General features: G+C 43.9%; 1 protein-coding gene across 6 annotated transcripts in view; it reads left to right on the top strand.

Annotated features, from left to right (window-relative positions):
• Nucleotides 1–15,388, top strand: part of POU2F2 (POU class 2 homeobox 2) — a 42,564-nt gene that overhangs the window by 16,043 nt on the left and 11,133 nt on the right. For 5 of the 6 annotated variants that reach the window (XM_061596275.1, XM_061596281.1, XM_061596279.1 and 2 more), the window contains exons 5-13: nucleotides 1,073–1,192; nucleotides 2,250–2,450; nucleotides 3,568–3,673; nucleotides 5,926–6,017; nucleotides 7,603–7,764; nucleotides 10,833–10,974; nucleotides 12,201–12,349; nucleotides 14,077–14,253; nucleotides 15,239–15,305. In XM_061596275.1, coding sequence (XP_061452259.1) covers nucleotides 1,073–1,192; nucleotides 2,250–2,450; nucleotides 3,568–3,673; nucleotides 5,926–6,017; nucleotides 7,603–7,764; nucleotides 10,833–10,974; nucleotides 12,201–12,349; nucleotides 14,077–14,253; nucleotides 15,239–15,305 — 1,216 coding nt within the window. The remainder of the gene's footprint in view (nucleotides 1–1,072; nucleotides 1,193–2,249; nucleotides 2,451–3,567; nucleotides 3,674–5,925; nucleotides 6,018–7,602; nucleotides 7,765–10,832; nucleotides 10,975–12,200; nucleotides 12,350–14,076; nucleotides 14,254–15,238; nucleotides 15,306–15,388) is intronic. The other variant, XM_061596280.1, reaches the window with a different exon arrangement.

Consider the following 15,388-nt stretch of genomic DNA (forward strand, 5'->3'; position numbering starts at 1 on the left):
TCTCTGACTGAACAATTTTTTGTGTGTTTTGAAACACAACAGCAACCTGCAAAAACTTCTTTGTCCAGAGACTGGGATTGTTAAATGATTCAAGATTTTTTTGTAGATGATCACTTTTTGATTAACTGATTAAGCTGAAAACATTTGCATAATACCAAAACCACAGTATGAGAGGAGACTTCAGATAACTTTTAACAGTTCTAGAGTTGAACATTATGCAACATTCTAAAGGATCCTGGGTTGTACCTCTTGGATTGCAAGCTGCTTCACTGGAAATCCTCAAAGATTGCTGCCTAAACAGCTGTTTGGGTTGATTGTGCAGATGGGTCACAGTGAAAGAGCAGATACACGAATATATATATATATATATATATATATATATATATATGAAAACTGGGTAGAGGGCTGGGTAGGGCAGAATTGTGGGCTGCCTTGTACTTTTGTTATCAGTGTGGTAGGAACTCATGAATCAAGGTTGGTTTGGGGGGGGGAATTCCCTGTGCCCTAGGCCCAGCAGCAAAACAGGAAGCCAACCCGGCGATGCGTCAGAGAGATATAATCAACTTCCAGTGGTTGGGATTTTGGTGCCTTGTGTTGCTCTTTGTCCCTCTGAGTATCTTGCAGCAACAGAATGAATTAAACGTGCAAAGGTGCTTACCTAGCATAATATAGTCAACTTACAATTTTTGGTTTGCCTTGGTGTTGCTTAGCACACACCATCCTGGCCAACGTTCCTCAGGTCAATTAGTCCTCTGTCGTCTCCCTGTAGTGACATAAGACTCTGTATTTTTTAACACTGTCCTTAAAACCTGGTCCTTCTGGCCTGGCTGTGAAAGCTGTCCCTTGTTGCTGCTCTGCTTCCTCTTTGTTTCCCCCAGGCAGGTGGCTCAGACTTGAGGGAAGGGGAGATTAGAGGCACAGGAAAGGGGAAAAAAACATGAGGAGAGGAAGCCATCAGATTTGTATCTCAAATAACTGAGGTTGTGCTGCAACAGGAACAGAAGGATGTCTTTCACGCAGAGTTAGAAAGGGAGGCAAAGTGATTCCTTTTCATCTTGTTTTTTCCCTCCAGATCAAAGCTGAAGACCCAACAGAAATGCCTCCAGCTCCGGCCCCAGTCCCGGCTCCCCCAGCTCAGCAATCACACCTGCCCCAGGCCCAGCTTATGTTAGCTGGCAGCCAGCTGGCTGGGGTAAGTGGAGGCTCCAGTGGCCGGACATAGGTTCTGGAGTTTGGCAGAAGTGGCTCTAGGGGTGGAGTGGATACAGATGACATGAGGGCTGTTTCCTTGACCAGTTTTTCAAAGACTGAAACCCCTGAACTCAGGATGTATTGAATCAGAACTTGAAAGAAGTGAAGGAGAGACATCTGCTAGCAAGATCAGGGGCTCTTGATCCAACCTCTTGATTTATGGTCTTCTGAATGAGGTAGAAAGAAGCCTGGGGGAAGGAAGTGGACATTTCTCCTTTGCAGGAGTTGCTTGTGGGGTGAGGGCCTTGCGCTGAAGGTAAACTCTCATCCTGCATTGCCCTAGTAAAATGCTGCAGATACCTTGCTCAGATCAACAGTAAAGGATCCAGAATGCGGACTTCATTGGTGTTTATCAGTAACGTAGGAAGCTTAGGTTTGCCCACTCCATTCCTCCTCCTATGCCTTTCCCAGAGGAAAAGGAGAAATTCAACACACCAGTCGCCAGATCAAAGCGTTTCCATTAGCCACACTTGGAGGGGGAATGGCTTGATCTGCCAATCAGTTGTGAAATCTCTTTGAAGCAAATTTTTTAACAAATGTACTCAAGCTGATCCCACCAGATTTTACAGTAAAAAGTGGTGTGGTTTGACTAGCGTTGTGTGCCCCGGTTTTCAGAAGAGAGAGATAGAGACGCATTGGAACCGGCAGAACAGTGAGTGTGTGACTACCCACAGTTTCTTCTGTCGCTGGATATAATGTGGGGGGAAAATCCCCTCTTGTGTGTGAATGATAAGCAAAGGGGTCTCTGTCAGGAAAGGAGTTGGCAACTAAGAGGAATATATTGCTTGGCTATATGCTTGCTGGGGCTTTGGTGCCTCTGCTGATGGGAGTGGGTGGGGAAGGACCCAACTAACCAGCTTCATCCTTCTCTCTGCCTGGTTCATTCCCATTCCTTCGCTTTCTTGCCTACATCCCCCTTTTGCCTGGTCGCCTCCTCTTGGCCTGCCATCTGCTATACTGCTCTTTGGTATACCTCTTCTCTGCCTCCTCCAACCCAGCTCACGGCCCTGATGCCTGCCCAACAGCAGCTGCTTCTGCAGCAGGCCCAAGCGCAGCTCCTGGCAGCCGCCGTGCAGCAGTCCAATGCTGCAGCTGCCGCCGCCTCCTCTCAGCAGCCTGGGGCTGAGCTGACAGCGCCACAGAACCAGCCCCAGACGCCTCAGCTTGCCCTGTCTCAGCCAATCCAGCTCACTGCACAGGTAAGGGTTTAGGCACACTGTCATCCACACAGCGGTCTCTTTGACAATGAGGCAGAAGTTGCATATTAAGAGTTCCTTATGGCCTGAGTAGGGTTGCCAGCTTCAATCCCTGAGGCTGATCCTGTATCTTTAGGAGAAGAGAAAGTCAGCCAAGTGCAGGTGTTCTTGCAACCCTGTAATAGGAAAAACCACAAGGTGGAATTCTTGCTTCCTCCTGCACAACTCTTAAAGATACAGAAGACTTGGAGGCTGGGCCTGGCAACCAAGAGGTCTTTTGTATCTTTAAAAATTGTGCAGGGGGGAGGGAATATTCCACCTTGTGGTTTTTCCCATTACAGTGTTGCAAGAACACCTGCACTTGGCTGACTTTCTCTTCTCCTAAAGAGACAGGATCAGTCTCAGGGACTGAACCTGGCAACCCTAGGCCTGAGCCATGGGGCTCAGATTATCTACACTGTCAATATAAACTGGTCTAATTCACGATGACGCTCTCCACAATAGGCCCTGGGAACTGTAGTTCTGTGAGAGACAATCCTCAGCACCTCACTAAACTATAGTCCCCAGTATTCTGCGTGGGAAGCCATGGCAATAAAATGAGCATACAACTAATATAAAGTTTTGTGGTGTAGCAGGGTTTCTTCTAAACCTTTTCTCCTACTGCCCAAGCAGGCAGGACACTGCTCACTTCCAAGCTAGTCAAGTAAATAGTCCCATAATATACTATCATTAAACAAGATTATGAATATGTTAAAGGAATCAATATTTGTCTTCATTTTGTTCTGTTTTTAAATGTTTTTAAAGATGTTTTGTTTTTAAGATGTTTTAGAGTGCTTTTAGTGTTTTTGTTTGTGTCTCTGGGCTCCTTCTGGGAGGATGGAAATTTAATAAATAATTAATATATTTTCTATTTTATCTTTTCTCATGTATTTCTTTTTTAGAAACCACCTAGCTCTTTATTGAATCCCATATGCCCAACTGCACAAAAACTTACTTCTCACTGCATACATTTTTTGACACTGCACAAAATATGTCCAGCTGCACATGAGAATAAACTCTACATTGTAGATATACCCACGGTCTTTCTCTCCCCCCCGCCCCTGGCCCTTCTCTGTTCTAGGATATCCAGCAGCTGCTCCAGCTCCAGCAGTTAGTCCTTGTCCCAGGGCACCACCTCCAGCCACCTGCACAGTTCCTGCTGCCACAGGCCCAGCAGGGACAGCAAGGTAAGGGTAGTTTGTGTATGAGAAAGAGAATGTGTAGGGGGGGCACACACGGCTTCTCCTAACAAAGGGTGTTTGCAGCTGAGCAGCGCCTAGCCCAACCCAGTCTCTGTTCTTCTACTGTAAAGCTATAAGCAACATTGCAGTTGACTTTCCACACTCGGGAGGGATATGTACATCTTACATAATGTGTTTTGTCCACATTAATAGGTATGACATAGATGTATGGGTGGGGGTCAGTTCCCCTGAGAAGCTATTTTTTGATCATTTATTTTGATCTAGCTTTACTATACTGTATATAATATATTGGAATTGTTGTTGATCACAAGCTGGATATGAGCCAATGGTGTGATGTGGCTGCAAAAAAGGCAAATGCTAAGTATAGTTTCCAAATCACGTGAAGTACTATGTCCATCCCATTTGGCAGTGGTTAGGCCTCATCTTGAGTACTGTGTCCAGTTGTGGATACCACACTTAAAAAAGGATGCAGACAAACAGGAACAGGTTCAAAGGAGGGCAACAAGGATGATCAGGGGACTGGAAACAAAACCCTGTGAGGAGAGACTGAAAGAACTGGGCATGTTTAGCCTTCAGAAGAGATGAAGGGAGATATGATAGCGCTGTTCAAGTACTTGAAAGGTTGTCACACAGAGGAGGGCCAGGATTTCTTCTCAATCGTCCCAGAGTGCAGGACATGGAATAACGGGTTCAAGTTACAGGAAGCCAAATGTTGGCTGAACCTCAGGAAAAGGTTCCTAACTGGTAGAGTGGTATGAGTGTGTGTGTATGTGTGTATATATTACATATATACTGTAACAATACTATAATTAAACTGTAATAATATTATATGTAGTACATTTGTACTAAAACATTTAAGTAAATCAGCCTTCCCCAACTTGGTGCCCTCCAGATGTTTTGGGCTATGATTCCCATCGTCCCTAATCATTGGTCATGCTGGCTGGGGCTGAATTCAGTGCTATTTTCCAACAACTTCTCAGTATGTAAAAAAAAAGTTCTAAAATGTGTTTTAATGCCAATCTGCTGATTAGAAAAATAAAACCAAACATGTTGCTAAAAATGGTGCAAACTGTTAGTGCCATAATTTTCATATATGTGCTATTGCATGAATATTTGAAATTTTTAAAAATTGTAAAAAAAGCATTTTAGCTTTAATTAAAACATTTTTTTAAAAATAAACACAATCATAAAATAGTGCTAATTGGAAAGAGAAATAGTCAGGGTGTGCTAAAATAGTAATAAGTTCCGTTCCTTTCACATTTGTTTCATATGTCAAAACCAGACGAGAAGAAGATGGAAGAGTAGCTGTCCTAAGGTGATTTCCTGTGTTCTGCAAAAAACACAGGGAAGACACAGGAGGACAATGAATTGATGATGTTATGTAAATGCCCTATAAAAAGTGAGTGAACAAAGCACGAGGATTCTACAGTCAACACCTACTCTGGAAGCTGCCTAAGACACCTGGATGATATTGCTGTAAGGCAGGGATGGGGGATCTGTGTCCCTCCAGATGTGGTTGGAACAACCCACATCAGCCCCAGCCAGCATGGCCTATGGTCAGGATCCAGGATGATGGATTTGTAGTCCAGCAACATTTAAACAGCCACAATTTCCCCTTCCCTGCTGTAAGCCTTGAGCAATAAAATTCTACAAAATTCAGTGTGAGCCTTCACCCACCACCCTACTTAGCCCCAGATTTACCAGGAACTCCTTTCAGTTCTGAAAGTTGCAAAAATAATTAATGTATCTGAATATTTTCAAAGTGCTTTTCCCTCATCATGGAGTAACCACAAATTTCTCACCGTTCTTGGATAAAGAGGCAGACTTTCTAGACTTAAATAAACCCATTAATCTGTGCCACTTTGCTGCAGCATAAAGTACTGTATTCTGTCAAGTTAAAATCATGGGCTGGTCAGTCTGCAAGAAGAAACAACAGCTGTGGACTAGAAAAGCCCACTTTCCACCCACTGCAGTGTCCAGCTAAGCATCCATCTTGTCTCCACATTTTCCGCAGTAGCTGCAGCTGTGCATGTTTAATTTCTCTTCAGCTTATGACGACTAGGAAATTGCTTTGCTTAAAAACAACAACAGGTTTTTTTGAGGTATGAAGGAATAGTACTCAGTTGACTAAAATGCAAATTTTTGTTACAGGTTTGATCAGTAACTTTGCACACAGTAGGATAAGGTGATGCTTGGTTCTGTGGAGCTGAGCTGTTTGCTCCTTTTCTTTCTCACAGGGCTGCTCCCGACACCAAATCTCTTTCAGCTACCTCAGCAAAACCCAGGGAGTCTCCTGCCGAACCAGCCTCGTGCAGGACTCCCAGCACAGGTGAATGAGTGGGAAAGGCAGGGGTTCATTGTATAAAATGTTCCTGATGTTGTAAGGAGAAAAAAATATTGTATATAGTGTTATCCTTCATCTTGCAATCTCATTCTTCATCTTTTGATTATCTTGACCATTCCAATTTGGGTTCAGGCCTGGTTATGGGACTGAATCAGCCTTGGTCGTCCTGATGAACGACCTTTATCAGGAGAAGGACAGAAGGAGTGAGACCCTGTTATTCTTATTTGATCGCTCAGCGGCTTTTAATACTATTGACTATGGTATCCTTCTGTGCTGACTTGCTGAGATGGTTATCAGTGGCACTGTTTTACAGTGGTTCCGATCCTATCTCCAGGGTCGTTTTCAGAGAATAGCATTGGGCGATTGTCTTTTTGCCCCCTGGCAGTCGTGCTGTGGGGCACCACAGGGTACCATTTTGTTCCCAATGCTGCTTAACTTCTATATGAAGCCCTTGGGAGTAGTCATCAGGAGATTTGGGGCAAGGTGTCAGTACATCTGAATCAGGAGAGGCTGTGCAAGGTCTGGACCGGTTCCTGGACTTGGTGGTGGGCTGGATGCGGGCCCAGTAAACTTAGTCTGAATCCTAGCAAGATGGAGACGCTGTCGGTTGGTAGTTCCTGAGTTCAGAAAATTGGTCAATTGCCTGCTTTAGATGGGGTTGTACTCCCTCTGAAAGAGCAGGTTCCTAGTTTGGGGGTGCTCCTGGATTCTTCTTTGTCACTAGAAGTCCAGGCGACCTCAGTTGCTAGGAGTGCCTTTTACCAGCTTCAGCGGTTTCTGGACTGGAATAGCCTGACCACTGTTGTCCATGCACTGGTAACCTCCAGGCTGGATTACTGTAATGCGCTGTATATGGGGCTGCCTTTGAGGTTGGTCCGGAAGCTGCAGCTGGTGCACAATGTAGCAGCACGATTGCTCACTGGAGCAGGGTATCGGCAACATGTTACCTTGCTGCTGAAAGAATTGCACTAGCTGCCCATTAGCTACCAGGCCAATTTCAAGGTTCTGGTTTTGGTGTACAAAGCCCTACGCAGCTTGGGCCCAGGATACCTGAAAGATTGTGTTATCTCTTATATAACCAGTCAATTACTATGCTCTGCAGGTGAGGGTCTCCTACAGATACCATCTTATCAAGAGGTCCATTCTGCACAACATAGGAAGTGGACTGTTAGTGTAGTGGCGCCTACCCTTTGGAATTCCCTCCCTTTAAATATTAGACAGGCTCCATCTCTTATCTTTTCAGCGTCCATTGAAGACCTTCATCTTTCAACAAGCCTTTTAAGTAGAGATCTTATCCCAGTTTGTGTTTGTGCTGGAATTGCTTTTTATGATGCTTTTAAAGTTGTTTTTAAAGGATGTTTTAATAATGTTTTGTTTTAATATATTTTTAAAGATGTTTTGTTTTAATATGTTTTAAACTCTTTTGCTTTTTAGATGTTTTAGAGTGCTTTTAGTGTTTTTGTTTGCTGCCCTGGGCTCCTTGTAAACAAACAAACAAACAAATCATGATGCTTCAGTGCATTCCGTGCCTCTTGCATCAGCATTTCTGTGTCTTCTTTCCACTCCCCAGCAAGTGACTCGGCCTGGCCTCCCCGAGTCCCACCTTACCCACTCACAGCCGCCGAAATGCCTGGAGACCCCTTCACACCCTGAGGAGCCCAGCGACCTGGAGGAGCTGGAGCAGTTTGCCCGCACCTTCAAGCAGCGGCGCATCAAGCTGGGCTTCACGCAGGTACAGCCCAGGCTGTTTGGCCCAGGCCAGTCTACAGTGGAAGAGTGGAATATCGGTTTTCTTTAGGGCTGTGCCAAATGTTCTGAGAACATTCACTGTGAAAGTAGTGTCAGGGTTTGAGGTGGAAATGTTTCTTGGGAAAATGCCATTGCTCATCTTTTTTGTTAGCCTTTTACTGCTTCAGTGCCTTGAAAATATAAATGGCATAATCTTTTCCCTGGGAATATAATCAGAGTCAGTCAAGGATCACAGTCATAGAGAATGTGATAATACTACAGTGCTAATCAGATTAGCTGTCTGATTATGTATCCAAAGCCAGTTCAGAGTAAGGACAATGTTTCCTGCCCTTGCTCTGAATGAGTGGACACTTTCATCCCTTTATGAAGCCTCCACCCTACCCCCCTCTGAAAATTTGCGGGGGGGTTTGCATTTCACAGCTCATGAAAGTTTCAGACCTGTTTTTACTCCCTAATAGAGGCAGTACTGCTGAAAATGTTTAGGAGGCTCTCCAGAAGATGTTCATGTTGTATATGTTCATGTGGGCTGTGTATTTTGACAGCTGTGTGGACTTGTGCTTTAAAGAACAAATTAGCTGCATGCTGAAAAACCCAAGTAGGCTCCAGAAAGATTTAGCATGTCAGATTTATGAAAAAATTAACAGCAATTCTGAACGCCCACAAAAGTTAGAATAAGTGCATTAATGTTCAAAAGGCATTGGGGAAAATTAGTGATTTACTGAAATAATAGATATAAGGAAAATGTGAGCTTAAAAACATTTTATTTTGTAATGGCTTTTAGCTTTTTTAACACAGTGCTTTTCAAGACATTAGCAATAGTGCTCTTGCTGTGATGAATGTAATATGTATGTGTATTTGGTTTGATGTATCTATCAAATATGTGTTTTGTGAAGTCTTCTATTTTTATGTTAAAACGAAGAAAATCACAACTCTGCCATGAAAAACTTAATTCTGTGACCTGTATGAATTGTACAAAATAACAATATATATATATATATATTTGTGCTTATTTTGCATAATTTATTCTGCCTTTGCCTGCTGTGGAGAAGGGAAAGGAGCTATGCTCCACCTCTGAGCACAAGAAACCTTACTCAGGCCCCCTTCTGGCATCTGGTGAGGGAGAGTCCAAGGTTGCTTCCTTCCAGATGACCTGTTTATAGGGCGTTCATTCTGATTTGTTTGCACAAAAGTTGTAGGGAGGTTAGACAATGTCATTTATTGATCATCCATTCTGATTTGTTTGCAAGGAGGATAGATGAAGTTGCTTCAAAGCAAAGGTTATCCCACACTTTCCAGTGCACTTTCCCATCACTTCACTTTCCTTATCGCAAAGTGTCTTTGTTGAGCAAGACCTCCAAATCAATTTTAATTGTGCAACCTAAACTTGCCAATTTGTGACTCAATTCCACCCAAAACTAACAACTGTCTGGAAGTGCCTTAAACATACATAAAACTAGGAGCTGCTCTAGTACTCTCACCATGTTTGTTGTCAGCTAGGGATGGAAAGATCTGTCAATTTCAGTTCTCTTAATTTCTCATTTTTCCAATCTTAAATTCAGTTCTCCACATTTCTGCAGCATTTTGCTATTTTTTTAAAAAACACAAATTCTCATAAAAATTCTCCCGCATTTTAATGTGAATTTCTCCTCATAAACACATTTTTGTAAGCAGTTTTGACTAATGTACACATTTTTGCAAGCTGTTTCTCATCATATAATTCATTTTGTATATTATTTTCACTCATATATTCATTTTTATGCACAATCTCTAATATGAACATTTTTGTATTTTTTGTTGGTGAACTGCATTGCAAACTTCAAATAAGTGTGAATTTCGAAGGATGGCCATGTTTTAGTTCTCATATTATTTCAGAAAGTGTGAATTTGATAGATTTGGCTTGAAATGTGAATTGAAATTCACACCCATCTGTAGTTGTCAAACACACAAAACCTTCTCTTTGGGATCAACCTTAGGAGTGAGGCAGAGAGCCAAGTCTGTGCCAGTTTGAAGCAAAAAGCACTATGAACAATACTGAATAGCTGGGCTCTTGTAGTGTCACCAAGCAAACTTTTCTTCCCTCCCTGGAGCAAATTTCAGTTTAAAAACGATTAAAAAAAAAAAAAAAAGCAGGTGCCATTTGATTCTAAAATGTATAATTATCCAAGTGGCATTTTAAAAAAGAGGGCTAATACTGACAAGGAAATCAATGTTTGCTGCAGAGGCTGGGATGGATGTAATTTGAAGATGTATGTAATTTGAAGACTGGAGGCAAAGCTACCTCCTGTATTTTTATGGTGGAATCTTTTTAATGTCTACCACAGAAATAAGTCTTATTGAGTTCAGTCAGGCTTACTCCCAGGTAAGTGGGTACAGGATTGCAGCCTTATGAACTTTTGTATATAACCCAGACTGAGCCCTCCCATGCTGATGATTTCTGAAAAAAAGAGCTTGCACAAGGGAAACTACCTGACATCCTAAGTATTTTTATTTTATTTAATAAATAGACTTTTAGACTATTTTTAGGCAAAAGTGCCTCTCAAAGTGGTTTATATCTATATACCATATAAAGCCAATAACATTTTAAACATTTATAAACAGTTCTGTATCCAAAAATAAATCTCAGGCTGGTATACAAAGAAGTTTAACATTACTACATTACAAAACAGTGGGTTGTATTCAACTAAGTTATACTCAGAGTAGGCCCATTGAAATCAATCGACTGAAGTTAGTCCTGTTTTTTAGTGGGTCTATTTGGTGTGTGATTTAATCAGATACAGCCCATAATCATCAGTACAATAAAATTAAGAGGACTAAAACTATTGAACCAACTAAAAATTCCATAACTGAAAAGAATACAGTGTCAGTGTCAGCTCTATTTCCATCACCAAAGCATTCCCGAGGTGGGGTGTCCTCTTTAGTACATACATGATATATTTCTCCTAAAGATGGAACCAAGAAAGGGGCCTTTTCTGATTATCTTAATGTATAGAGAGATTATATACTGTCAGTAACAGTTTCTCTTCCTACTCCTGTTTCCATCCTCCTCCACAGGGTGATGTGGGGCTGGCTATGGGCAAGCTTTATGGGAATGACTTCAGCCAGACAACCATCTCACGCTTTGAGGCACTCAATCTCAGCTTTAAGAACATGTGCAAACTCAAACCTCTGTTGGAGAAATGGCTCAATGACGCTGGTAAGCGAAGAGGAGGGAGCTGGAAGAAGCTGAGGCCCACAGGAGGAGGATCAGGCTGAGGAGGGGTTAAGGCCTGGTTGAGGTAGAAATAAAAGAGAGCTCTTGAGGGTGGGTAGGGAGAAGAGAGAAGAGAGCGGTCAAGATTTGAGAGTATTTTCTGCTGAAGAAGCTAAGGCCTGGTGGAAATGACGGAGAGGAAAGTTGAAAAACTGAACAGGTGAAGGGGCTGGGGACTGAACAGGTAGGGTCTGGGGTGTGTGTAATCAAAGAGAAATGACTTCATGATCTCAGAATGGTTCCCACAGTGCAGGCCTGATGTAAGGCAGGAGCCAGATAGGCCTGAACAGGCCTTGAGGGAACTCATGGGCAGACAACATTAGAACATAAGAAGAGCCTCCTGGATCAGGACAAAGGCCCATCTAGTCCAGCATCCTGTTCTCACATTAGCCAACCAGATACCCTTTATGGGAAGTACACAAACAGGACCTGAGCTCAAGAGCTCTCTCCGCTCCTGCAGTTTCCAGCAACAGGTATTGAGAAGCTTATTGCCTCTGACCATGGATAAGGGCCTAGCCAAAGCATCAAGGGCAGAGGAAGCGAATGCTTACCTCAGACCTTGAGGAAAGTTCACTTTATGAGCTCAAGGTCTTCAGGTTACTTTTCAGTGAGGCAGGGCACTGGAAGGTTTTTCTTCGTTTGCTTAATTTGTATATATCTGCTTAATCAGTATATATATATTCAAGCTCAAAATTCCCCGTTTGCTGTTAAGATAGTTCTTAATAGATTTCTTTTGTTGTTGTTGAGATGGGAAATAACTATTCCACAGGTTGCTTAAAAGACAGTCAAGTGTGAACCCTCTAAAGCAAAAGTAACCAACATGGTATCTTCCAGATGTTGCTGAACTCCAACTCTTCCATCGGTCCCAGCCAGCATGAACAATGATCACAGATTGTGGGAGTTGTAGTTCAACAATATCTGGAGGGCACCATGTTGGCTGCCACAGCTCTAAAGCCACAGAGAGATAGGAGAGAGGCAAGGGAGCGGTGTCACTTCTTGAGATAAGCTAGTGGTTAGAAGAAACTAGGCCTTGTTGAGGGAACAATGAAAAAAGTTAAAGGAGGTCAAGACATAGGATGGAGGTGATGTGCCAGGTGGGGTGCTATGGAGAGGTATCTGGGTGATGTGTGGGAGGTGACTAAATGGTTACCCCCATACCCATGTTTCAGAGACAATGTCTGTGGACTCCACGCTTCCCAGCCCCAACCAGCTAAGCAGTCCCAACCTGGGCTTTGATGGATTGCCAGGCCGGCGCCGCAAGAAACGGACCAGCATTGAGACCAATGTCCGCTTTGCATTGGAAAAAAGCTTTCTCGCGGTGAGGCATTTCCCATTCCCCAAAGTCCCACATACCTACAGAGTGATACAGGAAATTCCTGTTCTCCTGTGAAACTCAGTGAGTGGCCTGGGCCAGTCATGGCCTCTCAGCCTAACCTACCCCACAGGGCTGTTGTACGGAGAGAAGCAGATAAGCCCATGTGTAGGCCACTCTGAGTTCCTTTGGAAGAAGTATGTGACACAGAAAGGAACAAACGCAAAATGAATTAATTTTAAAATGTGGTCATTGAGATTGAATAGCTTTTCCTAAGGCTTTCAACAACTTTTCCTTATCTCAGTTCATCCAGGCACCAAAGCTGGTGACAATAAAAGGCACCTTTTACTGTAAGGGCTGGGCCATTGGCAGCAATGCCAGGGGAGTCAGGAGTTGTGCAGGGGAGTCAGAGCTGAGGGGCCAAGGCATGAGTCAGAACCAAAGAAAGCATTGAAGCCAGGAAGACCATTGTTGCTCAGGCAAATCTCCTAGCCCAAGCAGGAAGCACTTTATAGCTGTTCCTGTTTAGGAGGGTCCAATGGTTAGCCTAGGTGGACAGGGTCACTCCAGCGCCTGAAAATACTTCCTTGCCCTACCTAGAAGAAGTTCCAAACTGATGCTCTGGTGGCTCGCCACATGGGGCAGCTGTATACAGAGTCATAGAATAGTAGAGTTGGAAGGGGCCTATAAGGCCATCAAGTCCAACCCCCTGCTCAATGCAGGAATCCAAATCAAAGCATTCCCGACAGATGGCTGTCCAGCTGCCTCTTGAATGCCTCCAGTGTCGGAGAGCTCACTATCTCTCTAGGTAATTGGTTCCATTGTCGTATGGCTCTAACAGTTAGGAAGTTCAGTCAAAATCTGGCTTCCTGCAACTTGAGCCTATTATTCCGTGTCCTGCACTCTGGGACGATCGAGAAGAGATCCCGGCCCTCCTCTGTGTGACAAGCTTTCATGTACTTGAAGAGTGCTATCATATCTCCTCTCAGTCTTCTCTTCTCCAGGCTAAACATGTCCAGTTCTTTCAGTCTCTACTCATAGGGCTTTGAGTCAAGGGTTCCTGATTCTATCCCAGCTGATGTATGACACTCCCGTTTTAAGGTGAAGGGGAAACCAAAGCTGAGAGAGTGTGGCTTGCTCAAGGCCTTTCGGCCAGTCTTTGGCTGAACTAGAACCTCAAGCCAGGTCTCTGAAACCCAAGGCTGACTCTCTAGTCCAGCCTTTCCCAACCAGTGTGCCTCCAGATGTTGTTGGACCACAACTCCCATCAGCCTCAGCCAGCATTGCCAATGGTCAAGAAAGATGGGAATTGTGGTCCAACAACATCTGGAGGCACACTGGTTGGGAAAGGCTGCTCTAGTCATTTGGTCCCAGGTGATACTCTTTTGCTTTTAATTGATTGGTCAACTTAAACCCCATGTTATTGGCTCAGCAGCAGATACAGGGAAATCCACAGCATGATGACATTCTGTCTTGTATTCTGTTGTATGAGACTGTACCATAAAGAGCAGAGAGAGTGACAGAGTGGCAGCAGCCTCATCCTTTCTGGTTTCATCTTCTGTCTGTATCTCAGATTTAGGTGATAGTTTGAGAACAGAGCTAACATTGTTCAGAATGGGAAAAAACATCCTTCACTGATCTTTTGTTCCTATTGGGTTCTATGCTGTGACTTGCTCCAATATGCTGTTACACCACCCTCTTTCTCCCCACTAACACCTGCCCCCAAACTGCAGAACCAGAAGCCTACCTCAGAGGAGATCCTACTTATTGCCGAGCAACTGAACATGGAGAAGGAGGTGATTCGTGTCTGGTTCTGCAACCGCCGCCAGAAAGAAAAGCGGATCAACCCTTGCAGCTCTGCTCCCATGCTGCCTGCCCAGGGCAAGCCTGCTGGCTACACCCCTCACATGGTACGTTCTTACATACTTTCTCTCCCCACCCCATTCGTATGGTATGTGCCTATCTTAGTTTCTTTCTTTCATAGCTTTTACATGATACATTCCTATATATCTCCCACCCCCACAAAACTCCCTCGTGGAACATGCCTATATTATTTTCCTCTGCAATAGCTTTACTTCACACCTAATTATATACCTAGCTTCACGTGCGTGTGTGTATATGTGAAGCCCTGCACTGTAGCCACCTGATGGACTATACCTATCCTCCCACATGGTACATAACCTTCCTTGATACATCATTTGCGTACACACCATACCTTTAAAACACATTCAAGCCCCCCACAAGAATCTTGGTAACTGTAGTTTAAGGGTGCTGGGAATTGTAGCTCTGTGAGATAAACTAACATACCCAGGATTTTGGGGGTGGGAATGTGCTTTGAATGTGCCTTAAAGATATGGTGTGTACACACACAGCCATCCTTTTACATAATGCATATCTTGTCCTCATGCAAAACTCTGCCTGCCTGTCTTATCTTATTTCACTGCAACTTCAGTGTGGTTGTATTTACATATCCACTTACCTCTCCCTTTGATAAATCCCTAACATCAGGCGTGGGGAATCTTTGGCTGTCCAGATGTTAACTACAGCTCCCATCAGCCCCAGCAAGCATAGCCAATGGCCAGGGATGATGGGAGTTGTAGTTCAACAATATCTGGAGGGCCAGAGATTCCACACCTGCCATGAATGGTACAAACCTCCCAGGCTCCATCCTGCCCTTGTGGTACCTTACCCTCTTCAAATATGCTTGCATCATGTGACAGCATTTGTGCCAAACAAGCTTTATGTCTTTCATGAGTCTCCCCATCCTTCCCCATTGGTGGTATCTGGGATATGATCCCCAGCAGAGCATACAGAGCTGGGCTAGGTGAAAAGGTCTTTATGTGGGTTCTATCCATTGTGTCTGTGATAGTCTATTTCTCTGCTGCATCTCCCCAGGTGACCAGCCCAGGCACCGGCACAAGTCTGCCCCTCTCCCAGGCTTCCAGTAGTCTGAGCACAACAGGTAGTTGTCTTTTGTCATTCCCTTCTCCCTGAGACCCTTTTTCCTTTCCTTTGCCTTCTTCTAACATAACTGACCAGTGGTGG

This window comes from Rhineura floridana, chromosome 15 (assembly GCF_030035675.1).
Source record: "Rhineura floridana isolate rRhiFlo1 chromosome 15, rRhiFlo1.hap2, whole genome shotgun sequence".
NCBI lineage: Eukaryota > Metazoa > Chordata > Lepidosauria > Squamata > Rhineuridae > Rhineura > Rhineura floridana.